The sequence below is a fragment of the Myodes glareolus genome, chromosome 2 (assembly GCF_982192425.1).
Source record: "Myodes glareolus chromosome 2, mMyoGla1.1, whole genome shotgun sequence".
NCBI classification, from domain to species: Eukaryota; Metazoa; Chordata; class Mammalia; order Rodentia; family Cricetidae; genus Myodes; species Myodes glareolus.
The window spans coordinates 70,041,106-70,055,017 of NC_142027.1; the positions used below are offsets into that span (position 1 = coordinate 70,041,106).

General features: G+C 43.5%; 1 protein-coding gene across 5 annotated transcripts in view; it reads left to right on the plus strand.

The window, feature by feature from the left end:
• The window catches only part of Acap2 (ArfGAP with coiled-coil, ankyrin repeat and PH domains 2), a 123,114-nt gene that overhangs the window by 55,922 nt on the left and 53,280 nt on the right, over positions 1–13,912 (plus strand). For all 5 annotated transcript variants that reach the window (XM_087901616.1, XM_087901607.1, XM_087901613.1 and 2 more), the window contains exons 5-6: positions 6,916–6,974; positions 9,799–9,982. In XM_087901616.1, the coding sequence (XP_087757742.1) occupies positions 6,916–6,974; positions 9,799–9,982 (243 nt within the window). The remainder of the gene's footprint in view (positions 1–6,915; positions 6,975–9,798; positions 9,983–13,912) is intronic.

Here is a 13,912-nt window from a genome sequence, read left to right on the forward strand (position 1 = left end):
CTGATGGAGATGTGGACATTAAAGACTGTCATAGGTTTCAGAGAGTGTCGAGGACTCTTGGGAATTGAGCTAGAAGCCATTTATGTTATGTTCTGGATAGCAATCTGACTCTACTCTGCCATGTCCTGAGAACTAGAGAGCCTTGAGTTAAAGAGCAGTGGACCAATAGGATTGGAGGAGGACATTTCAAGCCGTCACAGCATCCAGGTTGTGTCATGGTTACTACACACTCCTCTGGTCCAAGTTCCCAGTGAGAGAGAGCACAGGGAGGACGGAAAGGTATGAAAGGCGTGGTTTGGTGAGGATGTAGCAAATGTGAAGTCCTGGATAAGCAGGGTGTGGAGAAAGCCCTGTGATCGTTACAGAGATTAGCTGTGTTAAGGAACGCCCTGACATTTTGTACTGGGACAGTAGGTGAAGAACCTCAAGGGCAAGACCCCACCATTAAAGGTCGCATACAGCATGTAAAAGGAGGAAGACAACCAAGAGGACCCGTGCAAGGCTTCCCTGCTTGAAAACAACCTTCTAGAGAAGTGTTTGTTTCCCTAGGTTCAGCCACAAGGTGCATGGAGGTCCAGCTGTAATAGAAGGGAGCCAGACTGCATCTTGAGCTCTTAGCAGAGTTGGCCAGCCTTGTCCACATGGTGCTGATTTTGCTGGCATGCAGAATGCAAGAACATAGGGTCATGGAGTCTTCCAAGATTCTGAAAAACTGCTGAAGCAAGGTTGGATTCCAGACGAGGAGATCATTTGTGAGTGAAGTCTAAGTTGCAGTGGAGACTCAGAATGTTGGGGATGCCAGGATCCTGGTACAGCAGTAGAAAAAAGCTGCAGGGACCAAGTGAAGCCGACTTGAGAGAGCTGGCTGCCCAAGGCCTTTAGAGCCCCAAAGATGCCAAGAACCCTAAATGTTGTATATGTAACTGCAAAATTTTATGCATCCCCAACTGGATTTTGGTCTGATCCTTCTTTGCTAGGTCCCTGTTCCTTCGTTTTGGAGTGAGCATACTTTGTCTCATTACATTTTGTAAGTAGTTAACTTGTTTATTAATTTTATAATGCCTCAAAGTTAAGACATGCATTGAGGCTTAAAGTAGAAATTAGGCTTTGGAAGTAAGATGAACACATTTTGCATTACGAGATGACTGTGAGTCTCAGGAAGCCAGGGTGGATTGTTTTGGTTAAAAGTGATGTGTTTGGATGTCAAGTCTCCTCATGATCAGTGTGACCTGACCTAGAGTCACGTTGGAAGCTCTCCTCTGGGCATGTCTGTAAGGGTGGTTTAACGACTGATCGAAGATCCACCTTGAGTGTGGGTGGCACCAGCCAAGCCCTGGACCAGGGTCCAGGAATGATTCAAAGGGCAGAGGAGAAACTGAGCTGAGCACCGCAGTTCACTCTTTTCTGCCTCCTGCGTGGAGATGCCGTGTAACGCGCCGTCTTCTGCGCCTGCTGTCTCGCTGTATCTTCTCTCCCCACCATGCCTTTCCTGCTGTGATGGAGTCGAAATAAACTTCTTTTAAAAGTTGGTTTTGTCAGTGATTTTTGTCACAACAGTAACAGCAACTAACGAGGAACGTAACCACTGAAGGTTACATGGCAGAGCCTTCTTGATTTGTTTTAGCTCTTGCTATTACGCGCCTAGTGAGATTGAGCAAAAGAGTCAGTGACACCACAGGGTCAAAAGCCATTACCCTGCTCTTTAGGAGAGGATTTCGAAGGGGCAATAATGATTTTTGTGTCCTGTAGTTATCAGGTAGGAGACGTGTGGTCCCTGGATGATACGAGTTATAAAGACTCGAGAACACGCTCCCAGAGTCAGTGGTTCCTAAATAAGCGGCAGGAATGGGAAGCAGGGTTTATGCTACCTGTAGATTTGTTGCCACTTTTTTCCCCCTGCTGACTTTGTGAAGTGATTTCTCTACCATCTGTGATGTGCTTCTTGGCTTTCATCTTTTCTTCAGCATAGCACGGAGTATGTTGTCCTAATGGGCCCCAGGCACAAATGGGAAATAGCTTGATTGTGAGGACTCATTGCCAAGTCCTGTAGTATTTTCTGTAGTTTAATGAGATCACGTGACACTTTGTCATACGTGGTTGCTCACAACAAGAGTGTTACATTTCTAGAAATGGAAGTGAGCCTTGGCTTTCTCTTGGTGACTGTCAGCTGCTTACCTTTAGCATCTGAAAAGAAATGTACACCGTAGCGAGGTGTAGATTGGCAACCAGGAGCTGAGCTAAGACTCCAGTTGACTAATTGGGGCAGATCTGTACACAGCTCAGCACAGGGAAAGTGTCAGGAGGTAGCTTATGCCTTAACATTGGCAAATAGGAACCACTTTTATTCAGTTGCTCCTGCCTTAGCAGCTTTGACTTCCCCAGAGTGGGTGAGATACAAGCGATAGGCCAGCCTCGGCAGTGGCAATGCCTGCAACGCCAGCACCAGGGAGTCCGGGGCAGGAAGTCTGTGTGCTTGAAGACAGCCTGAGCCATCAACATAACGACTTTCCAGCCAGCCCGGCCTACATAGTGAAGTCTGGTTTCTGAAAGACACAAACAAATGGGATTAATGGGTTTCTTAAAATACTTCTCTTGCTATTCAAATGCATATAGATTTTTATTTTGGGAATGCAGTGTTTCGGAGGATATGGATGATATATTACAATTTTGGAATGCATTCTTTCCTTTGGAATGCTTTTACAGCTTTGCTGTGGAATAGTGTACAGATTGTGTAACTGTAAATGTTGGTACACTCTGACGTATTTTGTGCCCCCAGAGTTCCCTTTTGCTTCTCTGTAATTCCTTTTCTCTTCCTCAGTCCTCCTAATTCCTAGTCAGTTACTGATCTGTAGTCTATCATAATTAGTTAATTTGTTTTGAGGCATTCTAGTAACTTTCATTCTTAATTATTTTTGGATTCAGTCATAGTGTGTGTATAATAGTTGATTTCTTTTTATTGCTCAGTAACACTGGATCACGAGTATATCACCATGTGTGTATGTACTCATTTGTTCATGACTGTGCTGTCTACTGCCATATTACAGTTAGCCCCAAACTTAGAGGCTTAAGATAACAAACCTCTAGTACCTCCTAGTTTTCTGAGCTAGGAGTTTGGGAGAGCTTCTCTTGGTGGCTCTGGCTCAGTCTTTGACGAGATGCCGCCTCAGTACTGGGGCTGGGACCTTAGTCATTTGAAGTCCTCACATGGGCTGGTGGGAGGCATTGCACTTCTTAGCCAGAGGCCAACATTCTTCACCAAGGACCGTCTTTGCAGGGCTGCATGAATGTTCTTATGGCATGGAGTCTGTTACTCTCCAAACATGACCCAAGAGCAGGGGAGGGAACATCAGCATCTCTCATGACCTAGGCCCAGAAGTCATACTGTCTTTCTGTCATTACTGTTTGGAAGAAGCAAGTGACAGCTCCCACTCAAGGAGAGAAGAATTAGGGTCTGCTTTTTGATCACCATAGAATTTGTGGATGTTTCAGGTGGAATGGTGTGCCCTTTAGTTTATAGCTACTTGGGTGACCCAGGGGGTAGAGTGTCGCAATCCAATTGGAAGCCATCCTGGGCATCAGATCTATGTCAGGAAAGGAAAAAAGGTGCCCCATGTGGTGGCACACACCTCTATTCCCAGCACTTGGGAGGCAGAGACTGGCAGTTTCTGAGTTGGAGGCTAGCTTGGAATGTATGGTGAGTTCCAGGACAGCCTGAGCTACGTAGTGAGACCCTAAAAATAAACAAACAAACAAACAAATAAATATAAAAATAAGAAATTGTGGACTTATTTTAAGTGTACCACAATGGACCATTGTATCACTTTTCAGTTTTGACTATTACAGATACAACTGCTTGTTACATATCTACCTACCTAAATAAATGCATATGTATAGATCTGTAGATGCACAGAGAGAGCGAGCAGGGGCATCTGGGAGAGTCCAGAGAGGACCTGACCCTGTGCCCTGCGTGGAGGTGGGGGGAGAGGACAAGCAGGTGCAGGCAGCCAGGAGGCCCAAAAGAGAAGATGAGAAGGGCCAGGTAACCAAAGTGGTTGATTATAGAGGGAAGGACAGCTGGGGAAGGGCAGTCTAGCTCCTGGACTGGGGAAGGCTAGGGCAGGGGGTGGGGTGTGCTGGCCAGGAATGCCCTGTAACGGGTAGGGACTGAGGGATGCAGGGAGAACCTGACCGCCAGCATCCGCTTTGGTGTGATAATAGGCACCTCAGCCACTTGTCCCAGGTTTGAAACTTAACAGTAGCTTCATTTCGAGGATGGCATTATGTGAGCTTTTGTCACTTGCGTAGTGAATTATGTACCAAGAGAAAAAAGTACAGAAAAATAATTTCATATATGAATGTTCATTTTGAATGTTGAAATTCCTTTTGCATATTACATTCTTTAAAATTTTGGTATCATTAAAGAAATTAAAACTTTCCAAATTTGGAGACAGTTTTCCCCAGTCGGTGGCACCTGTCTCCCTCAGCAGCGCGTGAGCTGCACTTGGGTCACACAAGTGTATTTGTTCCGTAGAGTTGCTGGGGGTCACTTCTTGACCTTTTGGCTAAGATCAGGTATCGATGTGATGATTTTAAGTTGCTTTCCCTGAATTTCTTTTATGCTGAAATGTCATCTTTTGTACTTTAAAGAAACCTCACTGAGTGGTAAGAATGTGCGCCCGTGTGCTTGTCACATGTTCTGTCATTGTTAAACTTATACGCCTGGAAATTGATCTCTTGTGGCACTAGCTTTGGGGGCTTTGGCAGTATGTATGTGTGTGTCTTGACACTGCAATCAAGACAACTCAGCAACTCACCCCCCCTTCCCGCGCACCCTCATGTCGCCCTTCCTCCGGTCCAGTTATCACACATTCTCCTCCCTTCTCTACTGGGAATCTGATTTTCTACCCCTGTAGCTTTGCTTCCCCTTAAATGCCGTATAAACCACAGCTTGTGAGGTGTTGTGACAGGGATTTATGTACCCAGCCAAGTGTACCGAGACTCATGTTTGTATGCCTTACAAGTCGTTCCCTGTGTCACTCACTGTCTTAATGTCTTTCCATTTTATGGTGAAGGGCATGTAAGTTGTCTCTGTTCTTGGCAGTTGTGGATACAGCTGTGGTAGAATTTACCTCTAGCTGTTTCTGTGAGCCTACATTTTTCTCTTGGATTTAAGAAGGAGTGGGATTGCTCGGCGCCATCCAAGCCCTGCTTGGCCTCACATAATATGGGGTTTTAAATCACAAGTTTTATTTCTTAAATCTGCTAGTTGTTGATTCCTCTTTTGTGGGCTTTGGTAGGTTTTGTGTTTCAGAAAAAAGAAGTGCCCCTTTTCTATTGAGTTTCTAGGCTTATAATTGGTTCCCAACCACACACATTATCTTTTTAATATCTACCTGTGCTGAGGTCATACCCTGCCTCCTAAATATCCAAAACTTGGCCTTTTCATTTCCCTTCTCTTTGCTTTGGCTAGATAAATGTGTTTATATAAATATTCACCCTTCAGACCAGAGTCGAAGAAGAAATTTATTGAGCCTACCGCAAGAGCACAGTGTACATGGCGTCACAACGGAAGCTGCCTCTGTGTCAGAGACAGTGGGCCGTTGAAAGCTGTCTTTAGAGCGGCCTCCTTACAGTGACCTTCATGCGGTCCCTTTCCCTTACAGGAGGGCAGCTCTGGCTGGCTGGCTTTTGATTCCCAGCAGAGCCTGGGTTTGAAGGGCTGTAGCTACTAGTCAAGTAATTTTAATTGATTGTATCCGGTCCCTCTGGTAGCCACCTGCAGTGACACATGCTTTCTCTTTAGGGACGCATTCTTGAGCAGCCTTGTGAAAATGCCCCAGTGGGGGCTGTTCCCTCTCGGTTTTCCTGTCAAGGCCTCTGTTTACTAGTTTTATAATCTCAACCGTGGATTGGTTTTATTGCTTTTTCTTTATCATTTTATATTTAACTTCATTTTTATTTCTGTTTCTTTTGCTTACATTGGGCTTACTAGGATACAGGTGAAAAAGTAATTTTCCTGGAAGCAAACTAGGCAGACGTGGTAGAATTGTAGTGTAGAATGACTCACGAGATTTTTTTGCTTTTGCTGTTTTGTCTGTTGGGTTGTTTTGTTTTGTTTTGTTTTTCCGTCTGTTCATCTCACTTTGTTTCAAGCTCCAAATTTGAAGTCGATCTGAAAATTATGAAAGTACTTGGAATTTCTGTAGTGAGACCCATCAGTGTTGGTTACGGGCATCCTAATGCCTGGGCAAGAGACTGCTCTGAGGGCTGAGATTTTGTTCTTTCTACCACAACTGCCCTTTGACCCACAAGACTGTGTAATGCTCACTAGATTCAGCTCATCCATTGTCTGTGTTCCCAAGTCTTCCCCAGTGGAAACACTTGCTGGGGTGTCACGCAGGCCGAGCCTGTTTCCAGCTGGGTGGAGAAATGGAAGTTTGTGTTGCTATTGGGTTGTCTTCCAAATTCGAAGTAGAATTAAGGATTTTTTTTTCTTATTTTGTCTTTTCCACTAAATTTCTTTTCTGTAGTGAAGAGAAACAAGTTATTTTTGAGACTGGGAGAATCTGGCTTACAATTGGCTTCAATTTCTTTATCACTGTCTTTCATAGTCGTCCATAAGAAATAAAATGTGGTGCTGGAGAGATGGCTCAGTGGTTAAGAGCACTGACTGACTGCTCTTCCAGAGGTCCTAAGTTCAATTCCCAGCACCAACATGGGGGCTCACAACCACCCAGTTGTGAGATCTGGTTTCATTATCTGGTCTTCAGGCATGCATGCAGGCAGAACACTGTATACATAATATAAATAAGTCAATCTTTACAAAGACAAAGAAATAAGGTGTTATTAGAATTGGTGGGGTGCTGCGGTATTTATGTCTCTTTCTAACATTCAATGCTATATTTTATCTTCTAGATCCTGTTTGATCAAACTCAGAGATCAATTAAGGCACAGCTTCAGAACTTCGTTAAAGAGTAAGTCAGCTGCGGACCAGCAGGCAGAAAACAATCAGCCAGTGGTTGCTGGGGTGGGGGATGCGGTGGCCTGGGGCTATGGCTGAAGACACCAAAAGAGAAAGAAATTACAGGTCTCAGATTTCTGGAAATATTTGCTGTTTGCTTTGTGAAATGTGATTAATTTCTTTTGAGTTTATGAGGGAATCAGATTCACCTTGAACATATGTTTAAGTAACACTTCTTTCTGGTTAGAATCCAGAAAGTTTTCTAAATGTATAAAAAGAATGTAATTTAAAGGCCCGAGGGTGGCTGAAATACGTACTGCATTCAAAGCGAGGTTGTCTTGTCTCCATGTGGTATTTTCTTTGAAGATAAGATAAGAGATGAGAAAGAGCCACAGAAGTGACATTGTTATGTGTGACCCTTTGGAAGAGATTCACTATGTTTACATATGAAATAAAATCGAAGTAAAAGTAAAAAAACGTCCAGATTTGACAAGTTAAGGAAAATGTTTTTTTTTTTTTCACATTCATAATTTAGTTTTTCTCCTATGATTTCCAGCAGAGAGTTTATAAATGCCAGTTAATTCTAGTACAGTATTAAAGATAAGTAAGGAGTGGGCGGTTGGTGGTGCACACCTTTAATCCCAGCACTTGGGACGCAAAGGCAGGTGGATCTCTGAGTTCGAGGCCAGTCTGGTTTACAGAGTGAGTTCCAGGACAACCAGAGCTACAGAGAAACCCTGTATTTAAAAGAGAGAGAGAGAGAGAGAGAGAGAGGAGAGAGAGAGAGAGAGAGAGAGAGAGAGAGAGAGAGAGAGAGAGAGAGAGAGGGAGAGGAGGAGGAGGAACATTATAATATAGGAATAGTGTCAAATATTATCTACGGCTGTTTTGAGTAGTTTTGGGCTTGGGTTTTTCACACAGGGCTTAGGGCTTAGCCCAGTAGATTAGAATTATCCTACAAAGATGTCTCATAGCTCTGGGTTCTATTTTCTTTTCTCTTTCTTTTCTCTATGTCTGTGTCTGTGTCTGTCTGTCTGTCTCTCTCTCTTTTGAGATTTATTTGTCTAATGCACATTGGTGTTTTGCCTGTATTTCTGGGTGAGGTGTGTTGTATCCCCTGGAACTGGAGTTACAGACAAGTGTGAGCCACCATGTGGGTGCTGAGAATTGAACCCTGGTCCTCTGGAAGAACAGCCAGTGCTCTAAACGACTGAGCCATCTCCTCAGCCTCTCTCAGCTTTTTTTTTCCAAATTATTTCAGAATGCTTTAATACTCAGAAAGACTTAGTTACACACAGAAACTTGTGGAATGTTTTAAACCCATTATATAGTCTTTCTTAGACGTATTTTTACAATAAGTTAAAAACCATTGGTCATCCTCTTAGTTTGTCAGCGGTGCTCTAGTAGTGGCCGCAGAGAGGCCTTACGATTCCCTGAGGTCACTAAGGGTCAGGGGCTTCACCTTTCCAGACTGTTACATGGCATGTTGCAAGCCTTTACTGGGTCCAGCTCTTTATAAATTTGTGTACATGTGTGTAAAGACTTTTTATTTTTATCCTTTATGTGTTTTTACCAAATAATTCCCGCTTAACAAGAAATTGTTTCTTCTGCTTCCATTTTTTTTTTCTTTTTTTGGTATTTTGAAACAGAACCTTGCTCTGTAGCCCAGGCTGACCTGGTGCCAACAGCCTCTTTCCATAGTCCCCACAGTTGTGGCTGCAGGTGTGTTGTGTGATGTTTTACTCTTTTGGTGTTTTGGGGAGCCCAGCTTCTAAATAAATCATACACAGAGGCTTATTCTTAGTTGCAGAATGCCCAGCCTTAGCTTTGCTTGTTTCTTGCCAGCTTTTCTTAAATTAACCCATCTACCTTTTGCTTCTGGGCTTTTACCTTCCTCTATTTCTGTATATCTTACTTTTACTCCTACTCCATGGCTGGCTCAATGGCTGGCCTCTTATGTCCTCCTCTCTTTGATCTCTTGTTGCTCCTCCTTTTCCTCATTTCTCTTTCTGTTTATACCCTGTGCCTGCTAGCCCCGCCTATTCTTTCTACTGCCTCACTATTGGCCATTCAGCTCTTTATTAGACCAGCAGATGTTTGAGACAGTCAAAGTATGATGCTTCACAGAGTTAAACAAATGCATCATAAACAAAAGTAACAAACCTTAAAATAATATTCTCCAACAGTGTGTTGCCCTTGAGGTGGGCTTATGAGTATTGTTTCTTAAAATCAATAGTAGGTCTTAAATACTTCCCAGGTTCTTAGGATTTATCTGGAAGGTAAATAAAATTTCAGCTTTGGGAAAGGCCATTGATATCTGTACTCCCATACACATTCCCTATAGTAAGTCCTTCAGTACTGTTTAGAAAACAGTATAATGGTTAAACCAAGTACATGCTTTGAATTTATCTTTAGAAAAACTACCTTTCTGTTCTGTTGCATTAATTTTATCATTGTTTCCATTTGAATCATATAGATGAAAATAATGAAACGTTAGCTCACTTTATGAAGATCTATATACACAGAATGATGAGGACTCATAGTCCAAAATCTAAGGATCTAAAATAATCCAAATCTGAAACTTTTTGAGCTCTCAGCTCTGAGTATTGGATTAAGCTACAGACTGGAAGTCTGTATAAATGCCCCTGAGTCACCGAAATCCCAGACCTTGGTTCAGGCATCTCGGGATGGTGGCACCCCGGGGCTGTGGAAGGATGTGAACTTCAGTTGGATTAGCCGTGACTGCCAGTGTCTGATGACACACGTGAGTGAAGGGACAGTAGCGTGGAATTCTGAGGTTGTCTTGCCAGAATTTTGAAGAAAGTTTTATTTTTTAGAGATCTTAGAAAATTCAAAGATGCCAAGAAACAATTCGAAAAAGTCAGCGAAGAGAAGGAAAATGCACTAGTGAAAAACGCCCAAGTTCAGAGAAACAAGCAGCACGAAGTGGAAGAGGCCACAAACATCCTCACCGCCACGAGGAAGTGCTTCCGGCACATAGCTCTTGACTATGTCCTTCAGGTACGGTCTTGCCTGCCTCCCATCTCCCAGCCATGGTTACCGGCACATAGCTCTTGACTATGTCCTTCAGGTACGGTCTTGCCTGCCTCCCATCTCCCAGCCATGGTTACCTAGCAGGCTCCTTTGAGTGATTGTCCTAGGAAGAATACAGAATGCTTTTTATGGGAATTTAAAAATTAAAACACCACTTTACATTTTTGTAATTTAATGCTCTTTTGAGGTATCTTAGACTGGCCTTAATCTCACTGTGTAGCCCAGGCTGGCCCCAAACTCAATGTGTAGCCTGTCCTGGCCTCAACTTGATACTTTTCTGACTGAGTCTTTGAAGTACTGGGCTATAGGTCTACATTGTTACCTCCAGTGGGAAATGCGACATTTTATGGAAACTTCCACCTGTTTATGTATGTCTTTGTGTGCACACAGGTATGAGAATATAGATGCCTTTGTGCTGATTCCTTTCTCCTTTTTACTTAGCTATAATATCCTACACACATTTTATCCTGCAGCATTTCTATTTCAGCTTAATTGATATTTGACTATCAGGCTTAAACAGTGTTAGCTTTTACTGGCAACATTGAAAATATGTGTCTTTTTCAATTCTTCAAAACTTTTATTAGTGCTTCTTAACATAAACCCCAAACAGCTTCTCAGGAAACACACTGCGAGAGCTGCTTTTCTGGGTGAAGCACCTGCTTCCCCTTGTCTCCGAGCAGCATATGCGTGATATGCCAAAGGTGTCTGGAATTCATTGGCTGCTTTTGAAGATGAAACCCCAGGCTTCATCTTCAAATGGAGGATTTGACTCCCTGTGGAGGTGGAAGACAGTAGCAGGGCAGCGGGGCTGTATGGTTCCACCCTCACCACGGGGAGAGACAGGAGATGTGTATTTATTTGTCTTTTGGTACGCATGTTTGTGAGCATACGTCTTTGCTTGCGCATGTGTGTGCACTTTTGGAAGCCCAGTGATCACTTTAGATGTCACCCTCCAGAATACTGTCCATCTTCGTTCAGACAGATCTTTCACTGGCCTGCAGCTCACCAATTAGGATATCCTGGCCACCCGGTGAGCACCTGGGATCCTTTTCATCTGTTCATCTTTGGAATTACAATACTCATTACCATGCCTGGCTTTTTCTTTTTGGCGGGGAGGGGGGGGAGGGGGGGTGGTGTTGTTGTTTGTTTGTTTTTTGAGACAGGGTTTCTCTGTGTACTCTGGCTGTCCTGGAACTTGCTCTGTAGACCAGGCTGGCCTTGAACTCCCAGAGACCCCCTCTGCCTCTGCCTCCCTAGTGTTGGGATTAAAGGCATGCACCACCACTGCTTGGCATTTTTATGTGGAGTCTAGGGAGTGAATGCTGATTGTTGTGTTCAAGACCATCACTTTACTAACTGAACATCTCTCTGGTTGCTATATTTGTGTTTTTTTTCTATTTCTAGATTATTGTAGTTTTTTTTTTGTGTACATATATATATATATATGTATGTGTGCACACACAAACTTGGGTGTCAGTGTATATATGTGTATGTATGTGTGCACACACAAACTGGGTGTCATGGAAATGTCTATATAAAATTATACACACACAAATATATAATTATATGTATGTATATATACATTATATATATGTATATATAATTTTTTTTCTTGTTCACAGGTCTCTCATTGGCCTGAAGCTAGGCTAGGTTGTTAAGTCCCAGGGTTCTGCCTTTTCCCTTCCCCACAGTGGAGATTTTAAGCCTGTGCTGATGCACCCAGCTTTTTTACGTGGTTCTGGGGACTGAAGGTCCTCATGCTCGTGTGGCCAGCATTTATAGACTGGGTAGTCCTGTAGTCCTAGAGTATTCCCAGCCTTCAGTCCCAGTGGTTGGAAAATAGCATATTATTTTTGTTTTTTAAAGAGTGAATGATATAATGTTTTGAATTTTGTGTATGTTGGGCTGTCTAAGTTGTAATTTCTGTTGCTGTGAAGAGACACTATGGCCATAGCAACTTTTTTTTAAAACGATTTATTTATCATGTGTATAGTGTTCTGCCTGCACGTATGCCTACACGCCAGAAGAGGGCACCAGATCTCATTACAGATGGTCGAGCGCCACCATGTGGTTGCTCAGAGTTGAACTCAGGACCTCTGGAAGAGCTGGGTCTTAACCTCTGAGCCTCCTCTCCAGTCTGAGCATGGCAAGTCTTGTAAAGGAAAGCACTTCATCGTGGTGGCTCGTTTACAGTTCAGAGGTTTCGTCCATGATCATCATGGCCGGAAGGAAGGAAGGTAGCATGCAGGCAGACATGGTGCTAGAGAAGGAACTGAGAGTTCTTATATCTTAATTCGAGATGTAAGGCACCAGGAAGCAGTCTGTCTCACTGGGTGTGGCTTGAGCATGTGTGAGACCTCAAAGCCTGCCTCCACAGTGACACACTTCCTCCAGCAGGGCCGCACCTCCTCGTAGCATCACTCCCTTTGGGAGCCGCTTTCCTTTAACCGTCACTTGGGCTTTACCTAAAATATACGTTATTTTCAAACTGAAACGTAATAATGGGGCATTTCCTTTGAGTTCATGCGCCAGTGCTAAGTTAGCCTCCATACGCACTCCCTTCTAACTATAATATTTCTCATGAGAATTCCTGAATCATTTTCTTTTGTGACCAAAGTAGCTGTTTTAGAGAATAATAGTAATGGATGCCCCAAAGTGCAAAATACTTCAGATGCTTTAAGATTTGAATTTGTCTTTTTTCTTGAGTTTGAATTTTTTTTCCAAATAAAGAGGACAAAACAGAAGCCTGAGTTGGAACAGCCCCCCCCCCCCAAGTCTACACTGGGCATCTGGGGGAATCTGAACAGCCCCCCACCCCCAGCCTACACTGGGCATCTAGGCCTCCCTCCCCTCCCCAACCTGCGCTCGGCATCCAGGATCAGTGTATTTCTCAGAGTTGAGCAGGCTGTGAAGCAGATAGGCAGAAGACACCAGCGAGAAGGAAGAAAGTCAGATTGAGAGTTTTCTTGGTCTGTTTTTGTTTTTAAGGTTGTGTTTTACAATTCCCTTATTAAACAGAGTGAGAGTTCAGTGAGGAAGACATTTGGAAGGCATTTCTGTACTCTTCTTGGCAGCATTAACAAAGAGTGAGGGCCTCTTTTGGATCAACATTATATTTAAATAAACTGTGTTTTTTTTTTAAAAGACAGCAAAAATATTTGTTATGAATTTTTAGAATTGCAAAAGATCCTGTTAAAGCCTCCTTCCCCCTCGAACTCACTCTATTCCCAGGGATTATTTACATGCACCATGACCCCTGGTTTGGGCAATCCTGGGATTTAATCTCGGGCTTTGTGCATGTAGGTGAGCAGTCTGCCAACTGAGCTTAACCCTACCCCTGAAAACTCGTAATTTGCTGGCATTTCAGTAAGTAATTTAGTTAAAATACTTAAGCCCATTACTTTAACATATATATTATGGAGTGCTTACTATGTTCTGCTTAAGGACTAGAACTGAGAAGAAGGCCCTAATCTCATGGAGCTCATACTTTAGCTAGGAAAGAGTCAGAAAACAGCAAGTAAGCACCTGGGAGGCAGAGGCAGGCTTAGTCTCCATGGTGAGATGGAACTCACTGTGACAGTCAGAGCTGCATGGTGAGACCCTGTCTTAAAAACAAAAACAAAGACAAAACGAACAAAAGCAGTTATAAATATCATCACTAAGTAGGACGGATATAGCGGCTAGCGAGTCAGGTGCCGAGTTAGACCCGTGTGAGAGGATGGCGTGTAGCTGAAGCCCAGCTTAGCGAGAGATAACTCTAGGTCATGAGCATCCCGACATGGAGGCAGAACAGCCAATACCAAGGCATCCGTGGGACAGTGATGGTCTGGCAGGAGCCCAGAGAGGGCAGAGGAATAGACGAGGGGGCTGGAGCGGGTGGCAGGGGCCTCAGCACAG